This window comes from Misgurnus anguillicaudatus, chromosome 5 (assembly GCF_027580225.2).
Source record: "Misgurnus anguillicaudatus chromosome 5, ASM2758022v2, whole genome shotgun sequence".
NCBI classification, from domain to species: Eukaryota; Metazoa; Chordata; class Actinopteri; order Cypriniformes; family Cobitidae; genus Misgurnus; species Misgurnus anguillicaudatus.
Window position 1 is genome coordinate 41,070,794 of NC_073341.2, and position 27,829 is coordinate 41,098,622.

At 37.4% G+C, this 27,829-nt stretch overlaps 3 protein-coding genes across 6 annotated transcripts in view; 2 read left to right on the plus strand and 1 right to left on the minus strand.

Moving 5' to 3' along the window:
• The window catches only part of fbxl17 (F-box and leucine-rich repeat protein 17), a 153,500-nt gene extending 146,805 nt beyond the window's left edge, over positions 1-6,695 (minus strand). Inside the window, exons 1-6 of one of the 3 annotated variants that reach the window (XM_055168940.2) lie at positions 6,537-6,693; positions 4,950-5,107; positions 4,081-4,817; positions 3,808-3,930; positions 2,825-3,082; positions 746-877 (exon numbers count right to left, since the gene is read on the minus strand). In XM_055168940.2, coding sequence (XP_055024915.1) covers positions 746-877; positions 2,825-3,082; positions 3,808-3,930; positions 4,081-4,797 — 1,230 coding nt within the window. In that variant the 5' untranslated portion in view covers positions 4,798-4,817; positions 4,950-5,107; positions 6,537-6,693. Of the gene's footprint in view, positions 1-745; positions 878-2,824; positions 3,083-3,807; positions 3,931-4,080; positions 4,818-4,949; positions 5,108-6,536 lie in introns of all 3 variants that reach the window. The other 2 variants (XM_055168944.2, XM_055168941.2) reach the window with 2 other exon arrangements.
• Positions 6,696-7,363: 668 nt separating this feature from the next.
• On the plus strand, positions 7,364-10,286 carry prxl2c (peroxiredoxin like 2C). 2 transcript variants are annotated; one of them, XM_055168954.2, is made up of 6 exons: positions 7,364-7,960; positions 8,540-8,608; positions 8,741-8,794; positions 9,019-9,124; positions 9,238-9,362; positions 9,447-10,286. In XM_055168954.2, exons 1-6 carry the CDS (start codon positions 7,772-7,774, stop codon positions 9,477-9,479), a joined length of 576 nt encoding a protein of 191 aa, XP_055024929.1. In that variant the 5' UTR covers positions 7,364-7,771; the 3' UTR covers positions 9,480-10,286. The 2 variants fall into 2 exon arrangements, with proteins under 2 accessions (XP_055024929.1, XP_055024928.1); XM_055168953.2 differs by having other exon boundaries at positions 7,379-7,960; positions 9,238-9,372.
• Positions 10,287-11,423: 1,137 nt separating this feature from the next.
• On the plus strand, positions 11,424-27,641 carry cdc14b (cell division cycle 14B). Its single transcript, XM_073868174.1, is given in 17 exon segments — positions 11,424-11,976; positions 12,274-12,364; positions 12,453-12,528; positions 13,082-13,174; positions 13,283-13,359; positions 14,090-14,156; positions 14,232-14,294; positions 14,595-14,682; positions 14,791-15,021; positions 15,333-15,475; positions 18,785-18,946; positions 19,071-19,174; positions 25,571-25,615; positions 25,720-25,773; positions 25,864-26,101; positions 26,882-26,947; positions 27,095-27,641. Coding segments are annotated over 16 exon segments (1,629 nt in total). The 5' UTR covers positions 11,424-11,912; the 3' UTR covers positions 26,915-26,947; positions 27,095-27,641.
• The last annotated feature ends 188 nt before the right edge of the window (positions 27,642-27,829 follow it).

A 27,829-nucleotide genomic window follows, 5' to 3' on the forward strand; every position in this document is an offset into this window, starting at 1 on the left:
TAGACACATTTAACCATTTTATCTACTTTAACTTTCTATCTTAACTTTTCCTACAGTTTATTTTTAAATGATGCTTTTCTCATTGCTGAAGTGACACAGGAAGATATAATGCTTCATACTGATGACAGCTACACATTAACATCAGCACAGACGTCAACATCCAAACTACCCATTTCTCTAAATCAAAGCATGTTATACGTTATGTTATTATTAGACACTGTAGCTTTCCTTTTTCAGGTTATTTAGTTTAGTGTCTACATTCTACATAAATATAAATAAGAAATCATGATAACATGATAAGCTCTTTAGTTAAACGAACAGTTATGGTACACTTTAGACTTTGTGTTCATTACAATCTATTTCCAAAAGTTGCATTACGGAGCAAAACTCTGGATCAGCACTAAACTGTATCATGACAGTACAACACTGCCCTCTGCTGGCTGAAAAAACAACAACATTCACACCACAATACATTTTCAGGATTTTTGTTCAACAGTATAACCAACACCAAAACATGTGCAGATTCAGATTGTGCCATCTGACAGACATCAAACAAGCCACAGCTGAAGAGCAGAACCATCTGAATCTAAATCTGAATCTGTCAAAGAAAACCAGCACAAGACAGAAACCCTCATCTGTTTACGTTCATCTACTGACAACAGGATTAAAAACATAAGAACAAGCGTGTCTGCTCCAGCAGTGATGGTGGGAAAATACAAGAGACGATTTATCGTGAGATTCATACCAGTTTGTTTTCTTGCATGTAGATTCTCTGAAGTTTGGAGCAGCCCTGAGCCAGCGCCACCAGCCCATCATCACTGATGCTGTAACACTGTCCAAAATGAACGTCCCGCAGGTCTCTGCAGTGTTTGCCCAACTGAATAAATGACACAAACAAGAGGTTTAGTTCAGCTGATCTGGGGACAAATCTGATGAGGATTCTCAGTCATTTTCAGCTTTGCTGATTAAAATAAGAGATGTCACTTGAAACATAAAATAACTATAGGACATTAACTGTGGAGAAACAACAATACACCTTGCCATTTCAAAACAGATCTGATATGCTGTTACTCGTGTGTAAATTATCCATTCAATGGCTCTAAAAATGATTTATCCAATGAGATATATAATGAAGTCTTTTACTTTGAATGACTGAAGAATTCAAGCTGTTCCTGCCCTGATGTCAGAATTAGAGATGTGCATGAATGGTCGATTATTCGATCTGCAATAATATTTAGAATAGAAATAAAGCTATTCTAATGTTTGTTTGTTTTTAAGTCTGCTGCTCATTTAAAGCTTTTTCACTTCACCTGAACTGTCTTTTACAGACTTTAATGTGAAATATACATGAAAATTCATTTGTTTGTATTTCTAATTGTTTTGGGAAGTATTTAAAGTTTTAAAGGTGCAGTGTGTAACTTTTAGAAGGATCTCTTAACATAAATGCAAAATAATATACAAAACTATATGATCAGGGGTGTATTAAGATCTTTTTATAATGAACCATTATGTGTTTATTACCTTAGAATGAGAGGTTTTTATCTACGTACACAGAGGGTCCCCTTACGTGGAAGTCGCCATTTTGTGCCGGCATGTTTCTACAGAAGCCCTTAACGGACAAACTTTTTTTACTAGGTTGTCTCAGTCAGTGACATGTTTTTCTGGTGGTGGCTACTGTAGCTTCTCTATGCTTTTCAAAAGCGAGGGGTGAGCAGTGGACTGAGCTGTTGGTTGTAATTCACAACCTCACCACTGGATGCCGCTAAAATTTACACACTGCACCTTTAAAGCCGGGTTGTCAGTGCATCATGAGAGATTTCTCAACATTCTGTTATATAGCCGACTTCATTTTGTTAATACAGAGCTAAACGAGATAGACTCGGCGAACGTAACTAAATGGAGAACATTTATGATATGCGGTGCTCTGTGGAAAATGAAGCGAATAACTGCAGATGTCTGTTTAACAGCAAAAAGTAGCGACAGCTCCGTCTTTGTGAAGTCTTGTTAAATTAAGATCGTAACTTTGCACAGTCAGCAATAAGATATTAAGTCAGATTACGTTATTTGTAAAATAATGTTAAACTCAGATATTCTTGTTTTATCCGTCTGTTTATACCGGATAACCACGGAGCAGAGTTTTCTCCTCAGCCGGCATTATTGTAGTCAGAAGAACAGACTTTCACCATAGAAAATTAAAAATGTGGTTGTCTTTCTTCACAAAAACATCTCAAACTAAATAAAGAAAAGATTAATATGCCAACCGTACAGTCTGTTATGTTTTTTCATTCATTGCGGGCTCTTACTTAGTATTTAGAGTCTGTTTACATGATAGCATAACTTTATGTCAAACTTTGCTTGGGTTTGGGCTTAGGGTATAATTAATATTTTAAAAATAAAAATTTATTTTTATATACAGAAATTATATTATACCAAATAGTATTCGTTATTATTTGGTATAATATAATTAATATAATTTCTGTATATAAAAATAAATTTTTATTACCAATACCAATCATTTGGATGCTTATGTGCATGATAACCAATATGCTAAAATCAATATTTGGTATCGGTAATAAAAAAATCTGTATTGGTCCATCATTAATTAATGTCATTTAAATAAACAAATTTTCGAATAACCCAGAATCATCAAGTTGTTATCAATAATCTTGATCTTTTAGTTTGTGTACAAGAAATCGAGTTCAGTTCATAGTATTGTTCTACTGTACATGATCATGTAACAAACCATTTCAGGTAAAAGTACCCCTAAATCACCACCTAACACGTGACCTTAAACTCAAAAATAGTGTAACTAACAGCAGCTCACCAGTTTAAGAGCTTCATCTGTGAGTTTGTCCTGGTTTCCAACATGAACTTTTTGCAGAAGTGGGCAGTGGACGGCCACGGTGCACAGAGACACATCACTGAGCTGTTTACACCGGTACGCCGTGTATTTAACCAGACCTGTACAGTTCGAAGCCAGCGTACAAATGCCATGATCCTGAACGTTCCGGCAGTCGGAGATGTTGATCTCAGTAACGTTCTGTCTTCTAGATGCTATCTTTACCAGAAGATCATCTTTAACCTGCAGTCAGAGCGAGGACACGTCAATGTAGAAAACATGAATATCTAGTTTACTATCATGAGGAAACACAGGTTATTGCAACTGTGCCATTAAGCCATTTTCACACAGAGATTACAGAAAATACATTCGAGAATGCATTCGGGATTATTCCAGGATTAATGGATTTTTGGTTCATGTCAATGATTTTTCTAAATCTGTGCATTCACACACATACCATAAAGATCCTGTAAAAACACGTATTTAAAGTCCTGCAGTTTTTTCTACAGCGTCTAATTATCCATGATTTCCCTAACATGTGCATTTCAGTTTATAAGACGATAAGGCGCGTGTGATGCTCATGCTGGTGAAAGATCTCAGCTTCAGTGCTGATAGTGACGAGCTCCCAGATCTCTGCTTCAGTCCAGTTTGCAGACATTTCTTGTCATGAATGTTGATCTGGGTTTAAATCCCTGTCTCAAAGAGATGAACCATAACTTCTTGTTGCGATGACACTAGGGCACACCCCTTACGGCATTATTGTTCACACAGAATGCTTTCCGTGAATGTTACTGTAGATCCTCTTTACAGGAAAGATTCCAGAACATTTAGGGATGCGTTTGTGTTCACACAGAAGCCTTTCTGACAATTTTATGGAAATCTTCTGGGACCAAAGTGCTGTGTGAATGGGGTTTTACTGTGACAACTATTTGCTGAACAGATCTACGAATAAAAACATAATGACAAACCTGCTGAAGGCCACTAAGATCGATTTGCTTCCAGAACTGGAAGTCTAAGCAGAGGTCACGCCAGTATTTACACACCAGAGACGCTCCTAAACATCTCTCCTTCACTGACAGGTGAGAAAATACCTGAAACAAATTTCACACAAGACAGATATCTCTTCATTAAGAGTGTTGGGACAAAAGTCAGCAAAGAACCCTCCAGAAAACCATTACTAGTCTTAAGTTTTCAGTTTTATAAAGATGGGTGATGAAATAAAGCAGCACACATTCACAGACCTTAAGCAGTATGGATGAGGGCAGCTGGTTAATGTGAGATTGTTCTGGACCTTCAGGACTTTTTCCCTCCTCTGACGCTTCGTTCTGAGACAGCAGGCAGCAAGCGGAGGAGGAGCTGGCACCACCGGCCACGTCTGACCCCGCGCCGCACCCGTTCTCTTCTGAGTGAGACGAGGAGGAGGAGGATGAAGGCAAAGGGCAGAGCGAGGGTAGGAGACACCGATCATCCGGAGAGGAGGCGTCTTCTCTCTCTTCCCTGTTCTCCATTGACTCCTGGAAGGCACAGCGGGGCTGCTTGCGGGGCGTGCACCGCTGCAGCTCAGCGCTCTTGCGCTTACACACCATTTCTGAATAGTCTGCGGCTGGGACGACAGCGCAGTACAGCGCCGGGGGCCCGATTAGCTTGGCCGGCACCGTGGACAGCAAAATTCTGCCCTGGGCCTCCCAGAGGGCCCGTTGAGACAGGACGAACTTGGTGCAGTCTTCTGGCGAGTTCAACGCAGCGTAACGCTCGGCGATTTTGGACGCAGCCGCGGCCGCGCAGCCACCGCGACCGCTCTCGAAGGGCCAATTGTCTTCGACGCTCCCGCTGTTGCCGTGGACGATGAAGCACAGCATGCAGGGCCCCTGAAGGAAGCAGTTCCTTTTCTTCTTCTTCTTGCGCAGCTTCCGTGTTTTCTTCAGGCTGTGAGCATTCTTGGAGAGAAGATGGCCCATATAGATGCTTCACGTTAACTCTGGAGAGACACAAGAGAAAGAAAGATGACTTTACTGCTGGTATAAAGAAATTATAACTTGTCAACATTATATCTGGTAGAGTAAACAGTACAGTAAACAGAAATATTAAGAGTGTTTTTAATGTATCTAACCCATTTTAATATGCAGTCAACTGTAAATTGACAGCACATCAGTGACTTGACTTGACTACAGAGATCAGATTGGGATTTTATCTGTTCCTGACATTCCTTCTGCAAGCTGAATCAAATCCTAAACAACAAAACAAACAGTAGCAGAGTGACGGCAGCATCTGAGGGTGAGAGGATGAAGAGGGTCACTGATGCAGGTGTCAATGTAACACTTTCAAAATATTACCAAATGATGTAACAAAAAGTATCATACGAACAAAATTGACAACATGTAACATTTGATACGAATATTAATACATTCTTCAAACTTGCGCAGCCCTTTTTGAGTGTGAGGGGGTAATGTACACCTTCAAATTAATATAACTCTGGCTTTATGGGGTCTAGAAGCCTAATATCGGTTTTGATTTAAAGAAGACACTTTAAAGTTTTTCATGAAAGTGTTTGAAGGTGAAAATATTAAATATAATAAATAATAATAAATGTGTTATAGCAATTTACATTTACTGGAATAAAAATAATGCAATAAAGTATATATTTTAAACATAAAATTATCACAAAAAAATGATTTGTGTTACACTTTTAGTGGTTTTACCTACAACGGCCACTAGGTGTCACTGGTTTGCTGCATAATCTTGTCACAAATTAATAAATTACTGTCACTGCATTATTATCACTGCCCAAAGGTCTTAAAGCATGGAAACTATATTCTTTGACCTTCCCTACTGATAAATCCAGCTTATACCAGCAAAAGATGGTGAGCTGGTTTTAGCTGGTCTCACAGCTTGGTTTTGCTGGTGTAGCAAGCTGGACTAGTTGTGTTTTAACGACTTTTTAAGCTGGACTTTGCTTGTCAGGCTGCAAAACTAGCTGATTCACCAGCTTGACCAGCTTTGCCAGGCTGGGAGGACCAGTCTAAAGCAGCTACTGCCATCTTTAACCAGCTAAAACCAGCTACCAGTTTATGCTGGTCTTAGCTGGATTTTTCAGTAGGGTTTCCAACAATATGTCGGTTTTTCGTGATGGATTACAATTTACATGCAAAATGAAGTAAACTCAGGTGTCCCACTCACAGTTAAGAGGTTAAAACTAGCAATAGTTTGTTCAAATGAAAGAATACAACAAACTGCATTTACATTCAACCTGAGGAAGAGGATGACACTTTATACACCAACTAAGTTAATGTTTGTCATGCATCACAACACAAACGTCCAATAGCTTGAACGTAATACTAATGATATGCACAACGGGAACATCGGGATATTGAAGCACCACGGTATATGAACATGGTAAACATTTATTACTATTGCATACATAAATGTAACTAAGTGTTATCATATGACACCGTGTCTGTACCATGGTATTGCACAAACACTTTATTGTAAGGTTTGTGTATCAGACACTGCATAATGTTTATGTATGTGAGTAAAGTACGCAGCTCTGTTGTTTTCTGACAGCATAATAAACATTCATTAACACTCAGTGTCGCTGTACACGGCGGTGTGTTTCATTGGGTGATAGTGGCGGACGGTGTCGTTAAACTCCTCGCGAGATCAAATCACTTTCACTGAATAAAGTCAAAATTAAACCCACCAGCTCGCACCTCCGTCCCGCGGGCTCATAATCCGCGAATTACAGCAGAACACAAGCGCCTGTTACCTCACACGGATGCGTCAACCTGCTGCTAATGTTTCCAAACACTTCCGGAATTCAAACAACAGAGGAAATCCCGCCTACGCCTACACGCTCATTGGTCAAGTAAACTGTATGTATTGTGCAGATGACCAATTGGAGATGGTTTAAAGTGAACGCTTTAAATACTCGGTGAAATCGAAAACTGTTTATACATGCAAACATTTGCACCAGGTAGCAGAATGGATTTTATCATTTTGTATAATTCTGCTGTCTAAAGCGAAAGATATTTGCATTTGTGAAACGCGTCCATTTTTAACACTCACTGCGATTTCCCTTTTTGTTTTAAAGATGTCTTTTTTTATTATTTGACTGCTTGAAAGAGAATACATGTCAATTTTATATCATGAATATATGTTTCCTGCTAGGTAAATTTAACATACATAAGCAAAAATGTACTGGATCCAAACGTCTAACGTTATTTTCTTTATTTAAAAATTATCTAGACAAGTATATGGAATTATTCAAAGCTCTATTAATCATAAAGCAACGAAAATTATATCTCTCTATTCATCCTTTATGTCATTTTAATTTGTAGCCTATATGTGCATTATATCTGTCATTATTTGTATTTTGTTCTTTCTTTAATTTTTTGTTGTTGTTTTATGACTGTATCATTACTGCTGTAATGTGTCGTTGTTTTAATAACTTAATAAAAAAGCAAAAAAAAAACATATGCAAACTATATACGTGCGTTTGCGTCTCGGTTTCGATACGATTCGTTATAGCGAATCGATTCCTTATCCCTAAGGCTTTAAAACATCAAACTATCGTTGTATGAATTCTGTTTATCAATGTTTTTAGTATTGAGTGTTTATTTTTATTGTTCGCACAAAATATAATGCATTACGCATCGTAAACCGGTTTGCGAATCGGTTCGACCGAATCGTTAAAAAAAGAATCGCCTCTAGCGATTTATTTGCGAAACATAGCTCAGCCGAGTTAACATATGAATTGATCAAATGTAAGTGATCTCGCTTAACGTCGTTATTATGTTAATATAGACAGTGTTATAAATATGTATTAGCGGGCGGGTTTGGGTGTGTATGGTCCAAGAGGAATGGGCGTGCAGGATCATTCCATCCAGTAGGACAAACTTCCTTAAAATATCTCCAGCCCTAGAAAACTGAACTGCAATGGCTGCAGCTCCACCAATAATAACTCAACAGATTCGGTCTGGACCGTCTGGACAGGAGATCACAAACGATTCGCACGATCTGTGTATATCTGACGTCAGTGACTGTCTTATATATGATCGACATGGAGTTAAGACAACTTTTCAGAGTTTGTTTCAACACAGAAAAGCAATAATCATCTTTGTGAGGGTAATGGAATTTTCTATCGCTTCTGTTCGAACAATGTGTGTGTTGATGTAATTCATATTCAGTAATGCTGTGTGTGGGGAATTCAGTTTCATCATATTGTCCTTAAAGAAATTAATTTACCAAGATTTCACGAATCTAAAATAGCATTATATTAAATTATTATTTGATTTATATAACATTAATTATATAGTCAGTCTTTTTTTTAACTACTTCAATTACATTTAGATTAAGAAGTTTAAACTACAGTGTTTGCTGTAGTTATGCAGCTGTTTGCCAGTAACTTACTGTAGATTTAAATGTATGTTATTTACTGTTATTTTATAGTTTTATTCTGTAAAGACAAAGTCTTGTTAATGTTTAATGTTCATTTAAATTAAATCTACAGTAAGTTACTGGAGACAATTTCTACAGAACTTTTTAACCGTGTATTAAAGTGTATATGAAAATACATTAAATGGTTCATTTTTTTATTTTATCTATGTCATCTAATCTTTGCTGAATATTATTTTCTTATTAACGGTTATTCGTTTAGTTTCTCTTAAAATCACTGATTTTAAAATGTTTCTCACCTGTTTACAGAATTTCTTGTGCTTCACATGCAAAGAATATGTAGAAGACTTGGGCAAAATACCTCGGGATATGCTGCAGGTGAAGGAGTTCATATTTAGTCAAATATAGTCTTATTTATGTATCTATTATATGCATTATGAGGCCAACAGTCTTAGCTCATAATTCGAAACAGAATATTGTTTTGATCCTTTTCTCCATGCACAAATGCAGGAATCTAATGTGAGACTGGTAGTGATTGGGCAGTCCTCGTATTCTCATATTCACGTAAGATGAACTAATAAACTTACTTAAATATATGTGGCTATGTAAAAAAAAATCTAAAATGCTTTACATATATTTATATAGAATATATGAACAATATCAATTTGTACCTGTAGATGTGACTTCAAGATTTTATCAAGATTACTGACCTTGACAAGAATGTGTTGATTATCAGCACAAATACCATGTTGGTTTTGAGTTCATCCTGTAATTTCTTTATGTTTTAGGAATTCTGCTCTCTAACAGGCTATCCTCATGAAATATATGTTGATTCAGAGAGACAAATTTACAAAAAACTTGGAATGAGAAGAGGAGAGACGTACATGGAGAACTGTACGATATTTACTAAAGTAGCAGTGGTGTGTTTTCACTTCATTTGAACTCTCTATGAGGAGGCCATAGAATAATTGTGCTTTTTTGTGCATTTGATTGATCTGCATTTATAGCTTACAAAAGTCCACATGTGAAATCCAGTTTGCTTGTTGGCAGCCTGAAAAGTATGTGGCGTGCCATGACCAGCCCTCTTTTTGACTTTCAAGGAGATCCACAGCAGCAAGGTGGAGCCATTATTGTAGGTCCAGGTGAGAGGACTTCTGATTAAAATCACTATGACAATAATAGCTTGACCTATTCTAAACTTTTTTTTTTGTCACAGGTCCGAAGGTTCATTTTGCCCATTTTGACATGAATCGTTTAGACCACATGCCAATAAACTGGTTGCTTCAATTAGCAGGTCTTCAAATGTTGGACTTCAGTGATTCCCCCAAAATCATTGATATCTAAACTAAAGGAACTGATAAGATCACTGATAGAACGCACCTCTGAATTATATTATTGCTTAATATGACTGTATATATTTTGTTTTATATGTTGAAAAGTAACAATCCATTCCACTGCCCTATATTTTATTTCTGCATTACATTACAACCAAAGTTCTAGATTTTTTAAATTAGGTTTTGGTGTTGTAACAAACCCATAGCAAAAAATAAAAAACACCTTTTATAATTTTATGACATGTCCACTCTAGTGGACAATGGGACTTTAGTGTTATGAAAAACATCCATCTGGATTTAGTGTTTTTGCCATTTAATTCAATGTTCACATTTATTTTATTTTTACATTCATTTTTGTTTTCAATTTCATTTCATTTTCACCACAACGTGCAATTAAAGGTTATTAGTTTTAAATGAGATGATGATATTTGATGTAGCATTCTGACTTCTCGGAGACACGTTCACATGTTGCTCTTATTCCATCTCACAAATCTTCTGCTTTGCATCCGGGCTTCTGCATCTACAATTATTTTGTAAAGCATTTAAGGCAAACGAATTGCACCATATTTCCTAATTCTCTCATCTGGATGTGGCTTTCTTTTAATTATTTTAGTAACACTTTACAATAAGGTTGTATTTGTTAACATTAGTTAATCCATAATGAACTAACATGAACAAATGTATTAACATTAACAAAGATTAATAAATGCTGATAAACTAAATTGCTCATTGTTAGTTAATGCATTTAATAATGTTAACAAATACAAATGTATTGTAAAGTGTTACAAATAATTTGATTCAAAAACTTCTCAGCGTCTGTCATAGAACATAAAAATGAACATAAGAACAAAGTCCTGATGTCCACTAAGAAGGACATCAAATAAAAGTCGTGTTTCAAAAGGGTCAGAATTATTGCATTTCTGTAACACTGCTAAATTTTCAGTTTAGACTCTCATGTTGAAAAAAACAATTGATGATTATCAAGAAAACATATCATTTGCAAAAAAGTATTATTTACTTCCCTTGTTGCCATAAAATTTGCAAACTGCACTTTTTGCATTTATATTCATAACAATTAAGCAAAATTCCTTATTTTTACAGTAATAGACACAATAAAATATTCTTTGTTATCATGAAACTTTCTAAAGCAAAATAAATGTATTTATTTCTAAGATTTGGGGCTCAGTGTCATTTTCCAAATGAAGTCAAGGGTTAAAGTTCTGTCAATACCCGTATGTTGGGAAGCGGGGCTGGCGCAGTGACGTCACTCGCGAGGCTTTCAGAAACTTGCCTCATACGTCACGGGCAGGACAACTGGATCAAATAGACTTTGGTCGGTAGCGCATGGAGCTATGCAAAATAAAACACAAATCCATCCTTCATTCATGTTTAAAGCGCCATCGTGTCATGCATAAATGAGTATGAAGCGCAAGAGCGAGCGACGGAGCGCGTCGAGGAAAAGACTCTGCGCAAGAGAAGATACAGAGCCCACGCGCGATATTTACATCCACATCACAGGTAAACAAGCGCTGGCATTCTGCTCTTGTACAGTAAAACTGCAAGGATCGAGTCCTGTCAGCTCTTTAATCTGAGTTTGATCGCACAGCGCTGTTTTCATCTGAATAAACGCATCATGTACGTAATTATTGCACGTTCGGTCCTGGTGCAGACTAAAATAACATCGCTAAATGCGGCTGCATGTTTTACATGCTCATAAAGAAGTGAACATAAACGCAGAGTGCAGATTTTCTTTGTTCAGTTCGCTTAATGCGAATCACTGAAGTGAATCTGAACAGTACATCGGTGTGTGACGTCGGAGCACACTGGCATTCTATTGGCCAGTCGGCGCTTTTCTCCTAGCGACGGCTTGGGCGTTGTGCCAATTAGAATCGAGAACTCCCTGCTGTTCGGTTTAAATTCCGGAGGTGGGGCTTAGCGTAATTGACGTATCAGCGGCGCAATTGTAGCCAATCAGCGGACAGGAAAGGGTGGGTTTTAAACTGATTGAACTTTGTTCGCACACTGCATCAGCAGATACGAGATTGCCGTCTCTTTATTCTCAATTTATTTGGTTTTAATAGATGCATTTTAAAGCTCTTTTGATTTCTCATTGTATTTGAGAGGTGGAACAAATGAGGATTAATTCGTTTTTTTAATGTACTTTGTTGGCTTTTTCAAAATTTTATTTTTTAGATTTTATTAGAAACACAGTCAATTAAAGTACTCAAGATTATTTTTAAAGCTATCTCAACAAATTGCAGTGTTTTGTTTGTGCGGGTAAATGCGTGTTTGCATTGCTGGTAAATCAAATCCGATCAGACAAGTTCAATTATTTTTAAGTTAAAATAATGAACCGAAACATCATGTCGAAGGAAAACTGTGATCTGTCCAACTGCATTGAATTTATTAAAGGTGAGTGCGCCCGTGTCTTTTAAACTCTTCTGTTGTGATATTTGTTGATGTGTTTTTGTGGATTTGTCTGATCACTCACTTCCGGGACGCGGATTCAAATCTGCTCGACCAATGAGGGAAGTCACGTGTGTTTACATTCGTCGAATGCATACATTACATTTATATGTCTTTTTATAGTTTGGCTTCCTTCATTTGGTTTTCTCTCTCTCTCTCTCTCTCTCTCTCTCCTGCAATTATAATATGATGAGAGAATACTTGCAATATAAACATATATTTTTTTTGTATTCTCTCCCTCAGATCAGCTGTATTTCGCTCTTTTAAATCAGAAGTTGAGGAGTTCTCCTGACAGACATTGTTTCTGCATTGATGATGAGCTCTCTTATGAAAAGTGAGGATTTCGTTGTGTATGGTTTGTTTGTTTGTGTCTGTTTGGTTCTTCTAATGTTTTGTTATCATTTATTTTTATATTTGAACAGCTTCTATGCAGACTTTGGACCGCTCAATCTGGCAATGTTTTATCACTTCTGTTGTAAACTCAACAAAAAACTGAAGGTAATAACATTCATCATCATCATCATACGACACTAAACTCTAATAGAAAACAATAATGTCCTCTTCTATTGATAATCTCTTTATTTGTATGCAGTTTTGGGTGTAACTAGTTACATTAAGTAATTAGTTACTGTGATTTATAACAATGATATATAATACAATAGTAGATTTAACATCAACATATAAAGTCTTAAGGTTAAAAAAAAATTCTAAAATGTATACGTGTGTGTGTGTTAAAATAAACATAATAATTACACACAGTAAACACACACATTTTATGCAAAAACTCACTTTTATTTTGTATGCGATTAATCTAGATTAATCTTTGCCCAGCACTAGTAATCGGTTATTAAATACCTTTTTGGGGAGAGTAATAATTGAAGATATAATTAGTGACTAGTAATAATTTACTTGCCTTTCTGCTGGTGTATTTTTGTGTTTAGTAACATAAAGGTTGTGGGTTTCCAGAAAATACATATAATGATAAAAGAAACATATATAGATTAAAAGCATTAATGTAATTGTGTGTTTGTAAAATATTTTTCTCCAACAGTCTTGTGCTTATTCAAAAAAGAAGATTGTGTTTTATACTTGCGGTGACCGAAAGAAACAGGCTAATGCTGCGTATCTGATCGGCTCATATGCTGTAAGTGTCTATAACAATATTTTGAATGTATATTTGAAGTGTTTGCTCTCAGTCCTGTCAGATCTTTGTTTGTAAACGTAACATTTTCTCTCGTCTGTTCTTCTGAAGGTCATGTTTCTAAAGAAAACACCAGATGAAGCGTACAGTCTTCTGCTCTCACAAAATGCTTCTTATCTGCCTTTTCGGTAACAATTTAATTATGTTGTTTTACAAGATGGAAGTAAGATAGATGGTAGAATTAAAGGGCACATGTTCCACTTTTACAAGGTGTGTTTGGACATAAATGTGTGTTGAACATGGCTTTTTTAATCCACATTAAACCAAAGCAGTCTCATTAGACATGTTATTTTGATTTTCTTGTAAATGTGATGTCACACTGATAAAGCCCCTCCCACAGCCAATGACTGACTGGTTCACTTTACCCAAAAGCTTTTCTAGATGTGTTTGTTAGCACGTTGTAGCACTAATGCATTGTCCCAGACTATTCACAGGAATCAGTTAACGTAAAGCGCTCACTGTCTGTTAATGAGGGAGTGAGGAGCTGTAGCTCATTTGCATATAAAGGTACAGACACGAAAACACAAGCGTTTTTGCTCCTGTCCAAATAGATGTTTTTGGGACATGCTATAATAAATGATCTGTGTGTGATATTTTGAGCTGAAACTTCAGACAGATTCCAGACACCCCTGAGACTTATATTACATCGTATAACATGTGCATAATATGTTCCCTTTTAAATCACTGTACATGTGTTTGTCAAATCTTATGTTACACCTGCTGATGTAACACAAAACAGTTATCGGTAAACCTCAGGGTATGATATGAACCTTTTTACAAATAAATACTGGCTTATATGTAACTCCGTTCCTTCAGTTTGATATTTTTGATCATCATATTTTCATTTACTTTTAACAGCGATGCATCTTTTGGAACCTGCATGTACAATCTGAATATTCTTGACTGTCTGCGGGCTGTTCATAAGGTAATAGAGATTCTCTCTGAAATGTTATCTAATACTATATTCAGTGATGATGATGATGATGATGATGTGTTTAAGGCACTGGAGTTTGGCTGGCTGGATTTCTCACAGTTCAATGTGGAGGAATATGAACATTATGAAGTAAGTGTTTGTGTTTGTTGTGCTAGATAAACTGTCAGATACTGGCTAGTATCACATGTGTCCACAACACACGGTCTGGTCATTTTTGCAACCTAAACTGGCCAAAAACACCCACTTAGACAAGGATGAGTCTGTTTTGATAACTTCACCCATAAACTTCATCTTAAAATCAATGTAATTTCACAAAGCTTAATGCTTTGAGAAAGTGTATTTCAGTCTTGTTTTGATGAACGATGGGCTGAGATGACACTGCCAGACACGAGGCTTGTATGATATATTAATTTATTTATTTTTTTGCAGAGGGCAGAAAATGGAGATTTTAATTGGATCATCCCAGGGAAGTTTTTGGCCTTCAGTGGTCCTCATCCAAAGAGCAAAATTGAGAATGGTGCGTGTGAAGTTTTTATCAAGTTGATGAATTCATAGCCTGCAGCACTTTTAGCTGTGCAAGCCTCTCGTGTGCTCACGCTGTATAAATGTCTCATGTTTTCATCAGGATATCCTCTTCATGCTCCTGAAGCGTATTTTCCATACTTCAGGAAGCACAACATCACCACCATCATCCGTCTCAACAAGAAAATGTATGATGCCAAGCGTTTCACAGACATGGGCTTCAGTCACCATGACCTGTTCTTCATAGATGGCAGCACACCCAATGATGTCATCGTATCAAAGTTCCTGAACGTCTGTGAGAATGCGGACGGAGCCATCGCTGTTCACTGTAAAGGTACGAGCGTTTGGCTGACGTTTTGTGCAGTAGTGGTCACTTGTATTTTGTGACTGTGTGGGTTTTAAGGCAGGGGTGGGCAACTCCTGGTCCTGAGGGTCACAGCCCTGCAGAGTTTAGCTCCAACCCCAATCAAACACAGCTGAAAAATCTAATTGAAGTCTTCAGGACTGTTTGGAAATGACATTCAGGTGTGTTTGATTAAGGTTGAAGCTAAACTCTGCAGGACTGTGGCCCTCGATGCCCACCCCTGGTCTAAGGGGCATGATGAAATGTTTAGTCTGAATAATAACAGCATGGCTGTGTTTCAGCGGGTTTGGGCCGGACCGGAACCCTGATCGCCTGTTATATGATGAAACACTTCAGACTAACGGCGGCTGAAGCCATGGCTTGGATTCGGATCTGCAGACCCGGTTCAGTCATTGGACCTCAGCAGAACTTCATTGAACAGTGAGTGATGTCTTTTTCAGAAACGTTGGTAAAGGCGGGGTGCATGATCTCTGAAAGCCAATGTTGACATTTGTAATCACCTAAACAAACATGCCCCTAACCCAATAGAATCTGGACCTTCTTTTGATAGACCTGCCCCACTCATATGCAAACCCAGGCAACGATGTCGTTTAGTAGACACTAGGGGTGCCTCGATAGATGCAGATATACACTAATAATACATGGCTAATAACTATTATGATAACTAATCGCACAGCTGATATTATTCACAGCTTTTTTATGTACTACAGCTTTTGATCAGTAAGTCCTTATCGATCTGAAGCTGCATGTGTAATGGTTCTTCATCTGCAGCGCATATTGAGTTTCTGCATGAGAGCGCCCCCTGGCTTTTGGATGTAGTGGCATTTCACGGTTATACATTGAGAAGCATAGCAAGCGTCATCAGCCGATATATCGGTGCACCCCTAGTAGGGTTGTGCCGATAGACGATAGTATCTTGTATCGACGATCGTCAGACATATCGTCAATGGCAGGCTTTCATGGCGATAGTCAAGACGATAGTTGGCGAATGGTTATTATTATTATTATCATCATAGTTTTATATTAACACCGACAATGCATGCTTTTCCTCACATGAGGGTTTGTGGGCTTCACTTTAAGCGGAGAGCTTGTAAATAGAGAATTCCTTCTTGCACGTACCTGCACTTAATGCGCGCGTCTTGGTCTCCTCCTACCACTAAATCCAGCGCGCCGCGTCATGAGCAGCTGCGCTTCTCTCTGTCTCACGTGCACCCGGTCTCGCGTCTGTCCGAAGTCTAAACATAAACTAAAGTAGTAATCCTTATTTGTTCAGTTTAATGCGTTTCATGCGAGCTGATGCAAACTTTACTTTTTGTTTAAAATATGACCCGCTGCATATTAGCGCCTCTCTCTCACTCTCGCGTACGTGCAGAAAGCTGCGCTCTGTCCGAAGTCAGATCACTAGGTATTAATCCTGTTTATGATATGCATTTGATGAGTTGTAGCAACACGTCCCTCGTGTTTAATATATGATTGTGTTTAAAATATGATCGCGTTCCGCTGGACAGATGCGTTTAGAAAGGCACCTCATGAGAGCACCACTGCTTGACACGTGTAGTCTTCTGCAACAGCACTAAATAAATGCATTGAATAGTTTGTATGTGCGCACACGTGTGTGTGCGTGCGCAGATGCATGTTTTTACAGTTATTAAGTAATCATGATAGGGTTTTAATAACGTGCTCGCTTTAATGGCATCAGTTTTAAGAAGGTTGCAGTCATGACGGTGTAACGGTCTTGTTTTTTTTGTCCACCCATCAAGTGACTTGTTATAATGAGTAAAAATTAACAAATAAAAAAAAGAGTAAACTACTGCCACGCCCCCTGATAATATCGTGTATCGCCGATCTCACAGGCTGACGATAGGACGATCTAAAAATAGGGCATATCGCCCAACACTAACCCCTAGTAGACACGCCCCTTACTGCTGATTAGGGGTGTAACGATTAACCATGCAAATGCGCGTTTTCTCAATGAATGCATTTTAATGAATTACGGTGAAATCCCGGCACATCCCAAAGCCAGGGGGCACTCTCGTGCAGAAAATTCCTTTATACCACAGAAGAAGTAGTATTACGAACGCTTTTCCAAGAAATGTCTACAGGAATATTTATATCGCTGTTCTTCAAATTGTTTCAGGTATTTTCATGATGATAAAGAATATTTTGAATGATTTTGTTTAACAAGTGTTGCTTTTTTAAATGCACGTTATAAACGACTCCGACTCATATTGATAAGGACTTCCTACTGACCAAATGCCGTAGTATACGCACAAGCTGTGCATGAAACACAGAATTGCAGCCTTCCGGTTTTCAGTCATGACTGCAACCTTCTTAAAACTGATGCCATTAAAGCGAGCACGTTATTAAAACCCTATCATGATTACTTAATAACTGTAAAAACATGCATCTGCGCACGCACACACACGTGTGCGCACATACAAACTATTCAATGCATTTATTTAGTGCTGTTGCAGAAGACTACACGTGTCAAGCAGTGGTGCTCTCATGAGGTGCCTTTCTAAACGCATCTGTCCAGCGGAACGCGATCATATTTTAAACACAATCATATATTAAACACGAGGGACGTGTTGCTACAACTCATCAAATGCATATCATAAACAGGATTAATACCTAGTGATCTGACTTCGGACAGAGCGCAGCTTTCTGCACGTACGCGAGAGTGAGAGAGAGGCGCTAATATGCAGCGGGTCATATTTTAAACAAAAAGTAAAGTTTGCATCAGCTCGCATGAAACGCATTAAACTGAACAAATAAGGATTACTACTTTAGTTTATGTTTAGACTTCGGACAGACGCGAGACCGGGTGCACGTGAGACAGAGAGAAGCGCAGCTGCTCATGACGCGGCGCGCTGGATTTAGTGGTAGGAGGAGACCAAGACGCGCGCATTAAGTGCAGGTACGTGCAAGAAGGAATTCTCTATTTACAAGCTCTCCGCTTAAAGTGAAGCCCACAAACCCTCATGTGAGGAAAAGCATGCATTGTCGGTGTTAATATAAAACTATGATGATAATAATAATAATAATAACCATTCGCCAACTATCGTCTTGACTATCGCCATGAAAGCCTGCCATTGACGATATGTCTGACGATCGTCGATACACGATACTATCGTCTATCGGCACAACCCTACTAGGGGTGCACCGATATATCGGCTGATGACGCTTGCTATGCTTCTCAATGTATAACCGTGAAATGCCACTACATCCAAAAGCCAGGGGGCGCTCTCATGCAGAAACTCAATATGCGCTGCAGATGAAGAACCATTACACATGCAGCTTCAGATCGATAAGGACTTACTGATCAAAAGCTGTAGTACATAAAAAAGCTGTGAATAATATCAGCTGTGCGATTAGTTATAATAATAGTTATTGGCCATGTATTATTAGTGTATATCTGCATCTATCGAGGCACCCCTAGTGTCTACTAAACGACATCGTTGCCTGGGTTTGCATATGAGTGGGGCAGGTCTATCAAAAGAAGGTTTTTTAATGGGACACACAATTAATCGTTACATCCCTACTGCTGATTGGCTACAAGTGTGTTTTGGTACTCTCCTGACTATCTTTTCCAAAGTGTTTTTCAAAAATCTTGCACTCCTCCTTTAAATGTATAAATAAATATTAAATATCTAGTGCTGCAACAACTAATCGATAAAATCAATAAAAAATTCCATCATAATGTTGACTGACACATGACTCAATCTAACAAAAGCAGTCCAGTCTCTGGGTGGAGGGCGATCTGTACCGCCAAAAACTAAATGAGCTGAAGAACGGCTCCGGTAGGACAGCGGTGTCAGGAATCCTGTCAGGGGTTGAAGATATCTCCATCAATGGAACCAACAAGAACATATCACAGAAGAAGACCAATGAATCTGTGAGTAAACTCAACTGCAGTTTGAACAAACTCAGTGTGAACCCAACCTGTGAATCAGGGCAGATCTTAAATATGAATATAAATTTAAAAGACCGCTAATCTGGAAGTGTTTTTCTATCTTCAGCACACTGAGGAAGAGGATGAAGACTATGGTGGTCTAACACAAGGTGACAAACTCCGAGCTCTGAAGAGTAAGAGACAGTCCAGAGCATCTACAGGTTCATTATCGTAAGTTCATCTGTCCGTATACACTACATGTAGACAGGTTTAATGGTACGTGTCCACTGGTGCAAGAGAAATCCACACAAAACACACCAGAGATCTGACACTTTAAGTGTGTGACTCTAATCTGAGAGTAAGTGATGTTATATTTTGAGACGTGGTCAATAAGTCATCATATATATGATCAGTTTAAAGAGTTCAGGACTCATGTCAGCTGGAGTTCACATCTCATCTCTAAACTCTCAGCGTTGGCTGCGGTCGGTGCTATATTGATGGGTGTATGGATGGGCTGTAATACATTTGTGTCAGTGCACACGCACCATCAGCAGAGCTTGAAGACCATTTCAGTTTGATCTTAAGACGACTCAAATCATATGTGATGGTTTCTCATGATAATGGATGTGCATGTATACATACACAATGACTCGATGAGAGAAAGAGAAATCTCTTGCCAATGTGTAAATATACTGCATGTTTCAGCTTACAGTTAATCTGTCCCTCCAGTTTTTCACGATTCCATGATCGCAGAACACAGCGCAAAATCAACAATATGTTGCGTTAGTTTGCATTCCTGGGGTGCGTTTCCCGAAAGCATCATTAGCAAACTACTGTCGTAAGTTTCGTCGTTACCGACAAAGTTCAACGATTTGGTGTTTCCTGAAACCATAGTTCAAATGAAGATTAGCAAGCTGCATCGCAAACTTGTGTGGTTTGAGGATCATCAACTATGTTGTTAAACCAACATGTGTCAAACAACGAATGTGCGACAAAGTTACTATGCTTTCGGGAAACGGTCATAACAAGGTAGTTAGTTTCTCCAACTATGCATCGTACTAAGCTGGTTCAGCAGCGAGTTACGTTGTTGTTAGGGAAACTTACCCCTGCATAGTTTATTTAATCGCAAAATAATTGCAAAAACTAAACATTTTTATATAAAATGATGTAATATTCTGTCATGATACAGACTAGACAACTTGCTGAACATTTCTGGCTTTACGCGAACAATCTCTTTCTCCAGCACACTACACCCCACTAACAGAAACCCCACAATTAACATGTGCAACCCAGTTTTTAAAACCACTGTGTGACATCTGTCTTATGTTAATCAAAAATCAACCAGTGTATCTTAATGTTGTATTTATTTGTCATTTTCATTTTGTTTCTCTGTTCTATTATATCACTGTTTACTTATTTAATTTAAATAATTGAGAAGTTCTTAATAATATTTAATATTAGACAATTGGTATCAAAATTAGAGAGGGAAAAAAATCACAATTTTCTGTGCAAATATTTGGAAATTCAAGTCATTTTGATGATAAAAATTACAAAAATAAATTGTAAAATCCTGGAGGGACTTGTTAAAGGTTCAGTTCACAAAATATTATGATTTTCACCTCAAACTGTTTTTTTGTTGAACCCAAAATAGCCATTTTTTGACGGACTCTACCGTCTGTATCACGAATGTTCATAGCAAACAGATCTTTCCAAAAAAAAGACAACACACACTAAACAATGTTTTAACATTATGACTTATGAAATACTTTTAGGGGGCGTGCACACCAAGGCACCATTCACACCTGCAGCAGTATTTTAATCCTTTCCAATGGAAGCACCACGCTTTTTAAAAATGCCAGCAGCTGGTGGGTTATGTCCACGCTGGCACGTGGTTTTTTTTTTTCCCCACAGCCAGTGTTTGTTTGTGTGTGCTTGCACTTGTGCATTGTTGCGTATGTGCTTTTATAATGCATACATATATTTTAAAATATATAAAAATGTAAACAAGGAGTAGATATTAATTCCTTAACAAACGTGCATGTTTATAGGCACCGATTTATATATATGCAGTGGGTGCTCGTCACAACGTCAAGCAATTTTTTTGTTACTTTGCAACAGCAGATGCTCTGAGTCTGGAGAGCCCAAGTGCACACTTGAAAACACAGCGTGTTGAGGACATCTGCTGGTTACCTGCTGTGTAAATGCAACAAGAACAGCATATTTTCTTATTCAGTGACATGTAAACAATTGTAATAGTTTTTTTTGCAAGAAATATGCATTAGTTAATGCCATTAAATGCTAGTGCTTTGTGTGAGTAAATTAGCATAAAGTTATTGTTATAATGTGGACGGCCCATTAGAGTTGTATTTCTCATGGAGAAGTTGAATGTCTCTGTGTTTCACCATCAGCGTATACTGTTCAAAACCAATGGGTTTGGAGCAATGACAGAATAGTTATTTTGAGGTGAACTGTTCCTTTAACTAAAAGATGAGTGTGAACGTCAGCTCATTGTGACTAAGTCTTCCTGTTAATAATTGTGCTGGCGATACGAGAGAGACTCCAGAAGCCTTTTATCACACAGCAGATGGGTGATAGTAAAATGGTGCAGCGTGTTGTGACTCGACTGCTGTGTGGCGTTGAAACGGTTCTGTTACCCGTCAGGTGAGTCCTGCTCAGCCTGCGATCTCACCAATGTCTGGCTGCTGCAGGCTTTCATTTCTTCATCTCATGCCAATGATTTAAAACATTAAACTTGAGCGGCTACAGACCTGAAAATCTCATTGTTTGATTTCAGTGAGATGTAATCTTGACCTTTTTTTAAGATCTTTCAAGCAGGCATGATGAACTAAAATGAGACTATTTAACCACACAAGTGTTGCTTTGCATGATGTCTTGTAATGCATGAAGAAGAATTGCTGTGTTGTTGTAGGCTGAATGAAGTCGTCTTTTTCATCTGTACCTGATGTCTGACAGTAAACACTTGACTTCAAATATAATAAATATTGAACTATTAAAGACCCTTCATACTGGTGTGACGTGATAAAGTGATTCAAATCACCAACGAGACGAGTTTTCACACAGAGTACGAAATTATTGATAGTCCTATGCTAATTCGTCCTTCCCAGATAGGTGGTGACCGTTATGGGAAGCTAGTTATTATAGTTTAAATATGGATATTTTTATTACAAAATCGCATGGTAAATGTAAACGTAAATGCATTGATTAGCCTCAGAAGGCCTTTATTAAGATGTGTGGATTACTTCTGTAAAGGTTTGGCATTCAAAAGCACCATTTACAACTTTATTAAAGCTCATTTTCTAATATAACTTTGATTGTGTTCATCTGAAAGATGATAGTCATATACATCTCAGATGGCTCGAGGGTGGTATTTTTTTATTTTGCACTGAACTAATCCTTTAAAGGTTCAATCTTTGGATACTGTGTTTCATCTCAGGGCGACAAGGGGAAAAAAGTCCTTGATCGCATGCAGTGTGTAAGACTTAATAGGGATGTATTGTTTTAATATCAGTGTGTCATTGCGTCGCACATTCACGTCACTTTATTAATCTGTATTTGAATTGTTTCTAGCGCACACTGATGCTTATAAACAGCCATGTCTTCTTCACCTTTACATTACAGCATAGAACCAACTTATTTCCAATTTAACCAAAGGTAAAATTGATAGTGATTATTTTCTTTGAGGCACACAGGATGATGATGATGATGTGTTTTAGTGTAATTTTGTATTTTTCTATTAATGTTACACAATAGACAGGTGTCAGTCAGGTGTGAGATGTGTTTAAAGGTGCCAAAGAATGCATTGTAATAATTTGTTAAATTGTTTTCTGATATCAACATAGAAGGTTTGTGGCTTTATTAAGTGCAAAAATGATCCAGAGTCAGTTTTTCATGTCCATTTATAACTCTAGGATTTGTCTTTATAATGAAATGGTCTATTATTACCTTATTTGAAAGGGTCATGAATAATAATGTTGAGCTCTGCTCTGATTGGCTGTTTCTCTATCAGTAGCTCTGTGTGTGTGTAAACAGATCTTATGTTTGAGTCTGTATCAGATGAAGATAGCATTAACTAGCATATACCGCTAACTCCGCAGTCACAACTTTGTTTTTATCATTTTAACAACATTGTACTTAATTTAATGTTGTGGTGTACATCTGGACTGTAACGTCACAGTTGAGATGTGTCTGTTTTTCAGCGGCCTTTTGCATGCACGAGGTTTACATAAGATGGAGGAAACAATCATGTTTGAGGCTTCATTATCATGTACACAACTCTTATTATTCATCTATGCCCATGTAAATACAGTTTTATGGCACCTTTAAATAGACACGGCTGGTTCTATGTTGTAATCTAGGTGTGAAGCAGCAGAAATATGCTGGACGTTGTTAATAAGCGCTGTTATAATACTGTAGTGTCAGGGGTCATACAGTGGAAAAGACGAATAGTCTTGTGTGTTATTTTCTTGTTGTTTTCTAAATTTCGCCCCTGTGTTTAGATGGCTGCTATCTGTGCCGTTCTCTGCGCTCTGTAGCCTTGTGTTCTGCTGGATAATGTTTGGCTTCCCTTCCCTCCCTTACTGTGTAGACGGGGTGGGATTGTAAATGTTTTCTCCCACCGCTGTTAGCACTTCTCTGGACTGGACTGCTGTAAGTCTGCCTGTCTGTCTGTCTGTCTCACTGGATCTACCTTTACAAATAATACAGGTCTTATATATGTGATGGGTGAACCTTTGCTCTGTTTATGAATGTTTGAATTAAAGGGGTCCTGTTAAGCCTGTTTACAATGTTTGAGTATTTTAGGACCAAACATTTTAAGAAGAAATGCTTTATAGTCTTTTTCTTGAAAAGTGATTTCAGTTTATATCTCCCTTTAGAGATGTGGACTTATGTAGATGTAGATATTTTTAATGCTCAAAGTGCACTGTTATACATTATAAAGTTGAAAATGTGATAAAGCTTACTAGGACCCCTTTAAATGCATGTGTGAGTGTTCATATCTATGTTAAATCTAGTGGAAGTTTGAGACTTTACTTTTACGTCATTTTGTATTTTAACATTTTCTCACTGACTCAGTCTTAACCAACACTAACACTTGTTCATTACTTATTGGCCTGGTAATCTTTAAAGGTGCCAAAGAATGCATTGTAATAATCTGTAATTATTAACTGATATCTACACAGAAGGCTTGTGGCTTTATTAAGTCCAAAAATGATCCTGAGACGTTTCTACATGTCTATTTACAACCCTAGGATTTGTCCTTTGAATGAAATGGTCTATTTGGAAGGATCATGAATAATAATGTTGAGCTCTGCTCGGCTCTGCTTTGAGGCTCATGCCAGTAGCTCGCATTAGTTAACATGCTGTGGGTGTACATCTCATCTGTAACGTCACAGTCGGTGTTATGTTGAGATTTGTCTGTTTTCCAGCAGTCTTTTGCATGCATGAGGTTTACATAAGAAGGAGGAAACAATCGTGTTTGAGGCTTCATTATCATGTACACAACTCTTATTATTCATCTATGTCTACATAATTACAGTTTTATTCTATGGCACCTTTAAACTGAAGAACGAGTCTAAATTGTTTTCAGCATTAAATATAAGCTCTTTCAATAGCAAGTATGTTCACGGGAGTCTTTTAAGATTTTACAGAGTAAAACTCTGCTGAATTCTGCCGTTCACATTATAACGATAACTATAAAAAAACTTTTTAAAATCGTTAAATGTTACAGAGAATAGCAAATTTCACACCACATTTATAAAATAAAGATTCAAGAAAGCATAAAGTTACTGTTATTGACGGTGGTGTGGATGCTAATATAGTTAACGTTATAATACGAATGGCTCTTAAACACTTGTGAATAATATAAATAATGCATCGATTGTGTTTTAACATTGAAAAATGAATACCATAGTTTGACTTCAGTCAGCGCAGTTGTGCTTCATGTTTTACATCACGAGTTATGATATATAATACACATTATTGACACATATAATATCTTAGGAGGATGAGCTCTCCTGCAGAAATCAATTCCTCTCTCATTATTTCTTCCTTTTTTTTTAAGGATCTTGTGAAATATATTTTCATTGGGGTATTAAAACATGATTTTTTTGTAAAGTGCTTTGAGATCATTATGTATTGTAGGAGGGCTGGGCGGTATTTTGAGTTTTGGTCATATATGGGTATTTTTTCCCAGTGGGATAAGATGATAGCATCTATATCGATATGGTCTGATATGCAAAAAAAAAAGGTCTGAGGTCAGACAAAAGCTTTTAAACCAATTTTGAGCAAACGTCTTTGTATTTTACTTCATCATACTGTTTTAGTATGATTGTAATCACACGTGCATAGACAAATTCATTCCAATTCTTTATCAAATATCAGAATTCATCCCAAAATGACCGAGATATGAATTTTGTTCAACATGGCCCAGCCCTGATGTATTGTGCAGAAACACTGACTGTATGATGGTGTCACAGACGTCACTTCTGCGGTTTGATCTGCTGCTTCTCTCTCATCGCATGTCTGCACATCACGGCTCTAGAGATCAGACCGTGACTGATGCATCTTTAGTCCTGGCTTTTCTCTAATGCATTTCTTTTTCTGCAGGTTGGAAGAAAATACAATTCACACCAAATCAGCAAAGTCATTAAGGTATTTCTATTGACTCAAACTGAGATCACACCACCATCCAGATATATTCATTTAATCGCTGTTAAGACTCAGATTGTAGATCTGATCAATATTTTTTCTTTCAGTTCAGAGAAAAAGAGAAGAACAAGAGGTTCACTTGGATCCAGCAGAGCCAGCAGGTGAGTTTAATATTAGTTTACGTCATAATAATCTAGCTCTAGTATGATGTGTTGATATTTAAAGTGTGCGTGTTCGTTTCCCTTTGACAGCCTCTTGTTACAGTCCAGACTTACAAAGTCTTTAGGCAGTTTGCACGTAATGACCTGTGAAAAGGACCATGTGTTTTCTCAGATTAAAGCAGCTTCTATCATCAACAATAATATCATGAAGCAGTCTAACATAAAGCCCTTAAACCCAGTGAACATTCGGCCACGTGCCATCCAGAGGACTTCCTCTGCTGTTTCAATGCAGCAGCTTTACGCTCAGAGTTTAAGTTCGCTGACTTCAGTAAGTCTCCATCGACTCATGTGATCTCAACGTTCTGTCTCATCTGTAGCTTTCATGCATGATTTTGGGAGACGAAGCTTTAGCCTCAGGTGATCTATCTACCATGATCAGTGTTACTAGTTACATCTTCAAACTTGTACACAAATTACAAGTACAAATTACTCTCTCCAAAAAGTATTTAATTACTTTTATTATTTATTAAATAGGACTGACTTACTTGAAACGTGTCTTTTAATTCTTTGAATATATGATTTATTCTAATAATTCTGGTCACACTTTGGTCAAATGCTCACTATTACAACACCTTTAGCTGTATTAGTGCTAACAAACACATTTAGAAAAGCTTTTGGGTAAAATTAACCAGTCAGTCAGTGGCTGTGGGTGGGGCTTTATTATTGTGACATCACATTAACAAGAGAATCAAAACGGCATATCTAGTGGGACTGCTCTGCCATAAATTTATGTCTAAACACCTTGTAAAAGTCAATTTTTTTATAATATTGGCCCTTAAAGTACTTATAAACAGCCAACATATCAGTAATATTAATGCTAATAACCAACCAGTTAATAGTAAGGATTGTAAACTACACACGAGTGTTACCATTATTCAGGCGGTTCTTGTTTGTTGCAAAAGATTTTGTTTATCTAGTGATTGACCAGCTGTTATGTGAGATTTAAACCAAGCTGTTATTCAGTAACATTCACAGGATGAGATTAGTTTAATCATAGTTTTAATGAGTTTTAATCTTTTCACTTCACTGACACCTTTACCTGTAACAGACGATCTCTGTCCAGAAGAAGGAAGTCACATGACTCAATGCCATCCACACGCTTTCAGAGACCATGGTATCAGTTTTCCTCTTCTTCTTCTTAATGTCTTCTTGCTTCATGTTCTCAGCATCTGATTTTGTCTGTCTGTCTGTCCTGTTTTAATATTCAAGCTGATCTGTCATGTGTTCCTGTTGTGTTCATAAATATCTCTGATTTTTCCAGTAACTCCATCTCCAAAGCTCGTGCTCCTCTCCTGCGCTGAAAACTGCTGTGGATCAGTCAAGACCAGCGTCACCAAACTGCACTAATCTTCATCTCTTGAGTACTTCTCAGTGTGCTTGTTTTGTCTTGAGCGCTCTACTAGGAATAACATTCAGTTCAACTTTTAAAGACAGTAAATGTCCAGCATTTTTATTTGACGATGTTTTATAATCAGCAAGCTTGATATGGCTAAAGCACCTGAAGTTTGACACTTTATTATGCCATTTGTAAATATCATGTGTCAGAATCCTGCCTCTGCTTTATATGTTACTAAACCTTTAAAGATGTTTTTAATCTACAGTACCCTATAGCCATGTGATCTAATGTGAATCTCTGTGTGTGAAACAACATGACTGAAAGGCCCAAATTAAGACTTTAAGGGTTGTTTTTGTTTTCTTACTGTAAATAATGCATATGCCTTTATTTTGAATTTATATCCTGATTCACATATATAATAGGAAAGGATGTATATCATTATCAGTTCAATAAATCCTTTCTGCTGTCACAAGTGTCTTTTATATAAATCCTTTTATAAATGTGATCCTGTCTGTCAAATCCAGGTTAAAGTCTTGTAATCTAATCATGATATTAGGAGCATAAAAGTTTGAATTTAATTATTGATTTCATTCACATGACCTTACACAAACAATATTAAACTTTTTAGTGATGGGTAATTTCAAAGCACTCCTTCATGAA

Coding starts and splice junctions, on each gene's coding strand:
- prxl2c (XM_055168953.2), top strand. CDS start 7,772: ATGGCTGCAGCTCCACCAATAATAACTCAACAGATTCGGTCTGGACCG. Junction 7,961..8,539: donor CAATAATCATCTTTGTGAGG/GTAATGGAATTT, acceptor ACCTGTTTACAG/AATTTCTTGTGCTTCACATG. Junction 9,373..9,446: donor AGCCATTATTGTAGGTCCAG/GTGAGAGGACTT, acceptor TTTTTGTCACAG/GTCCGAAGGTTCATTTTGCC.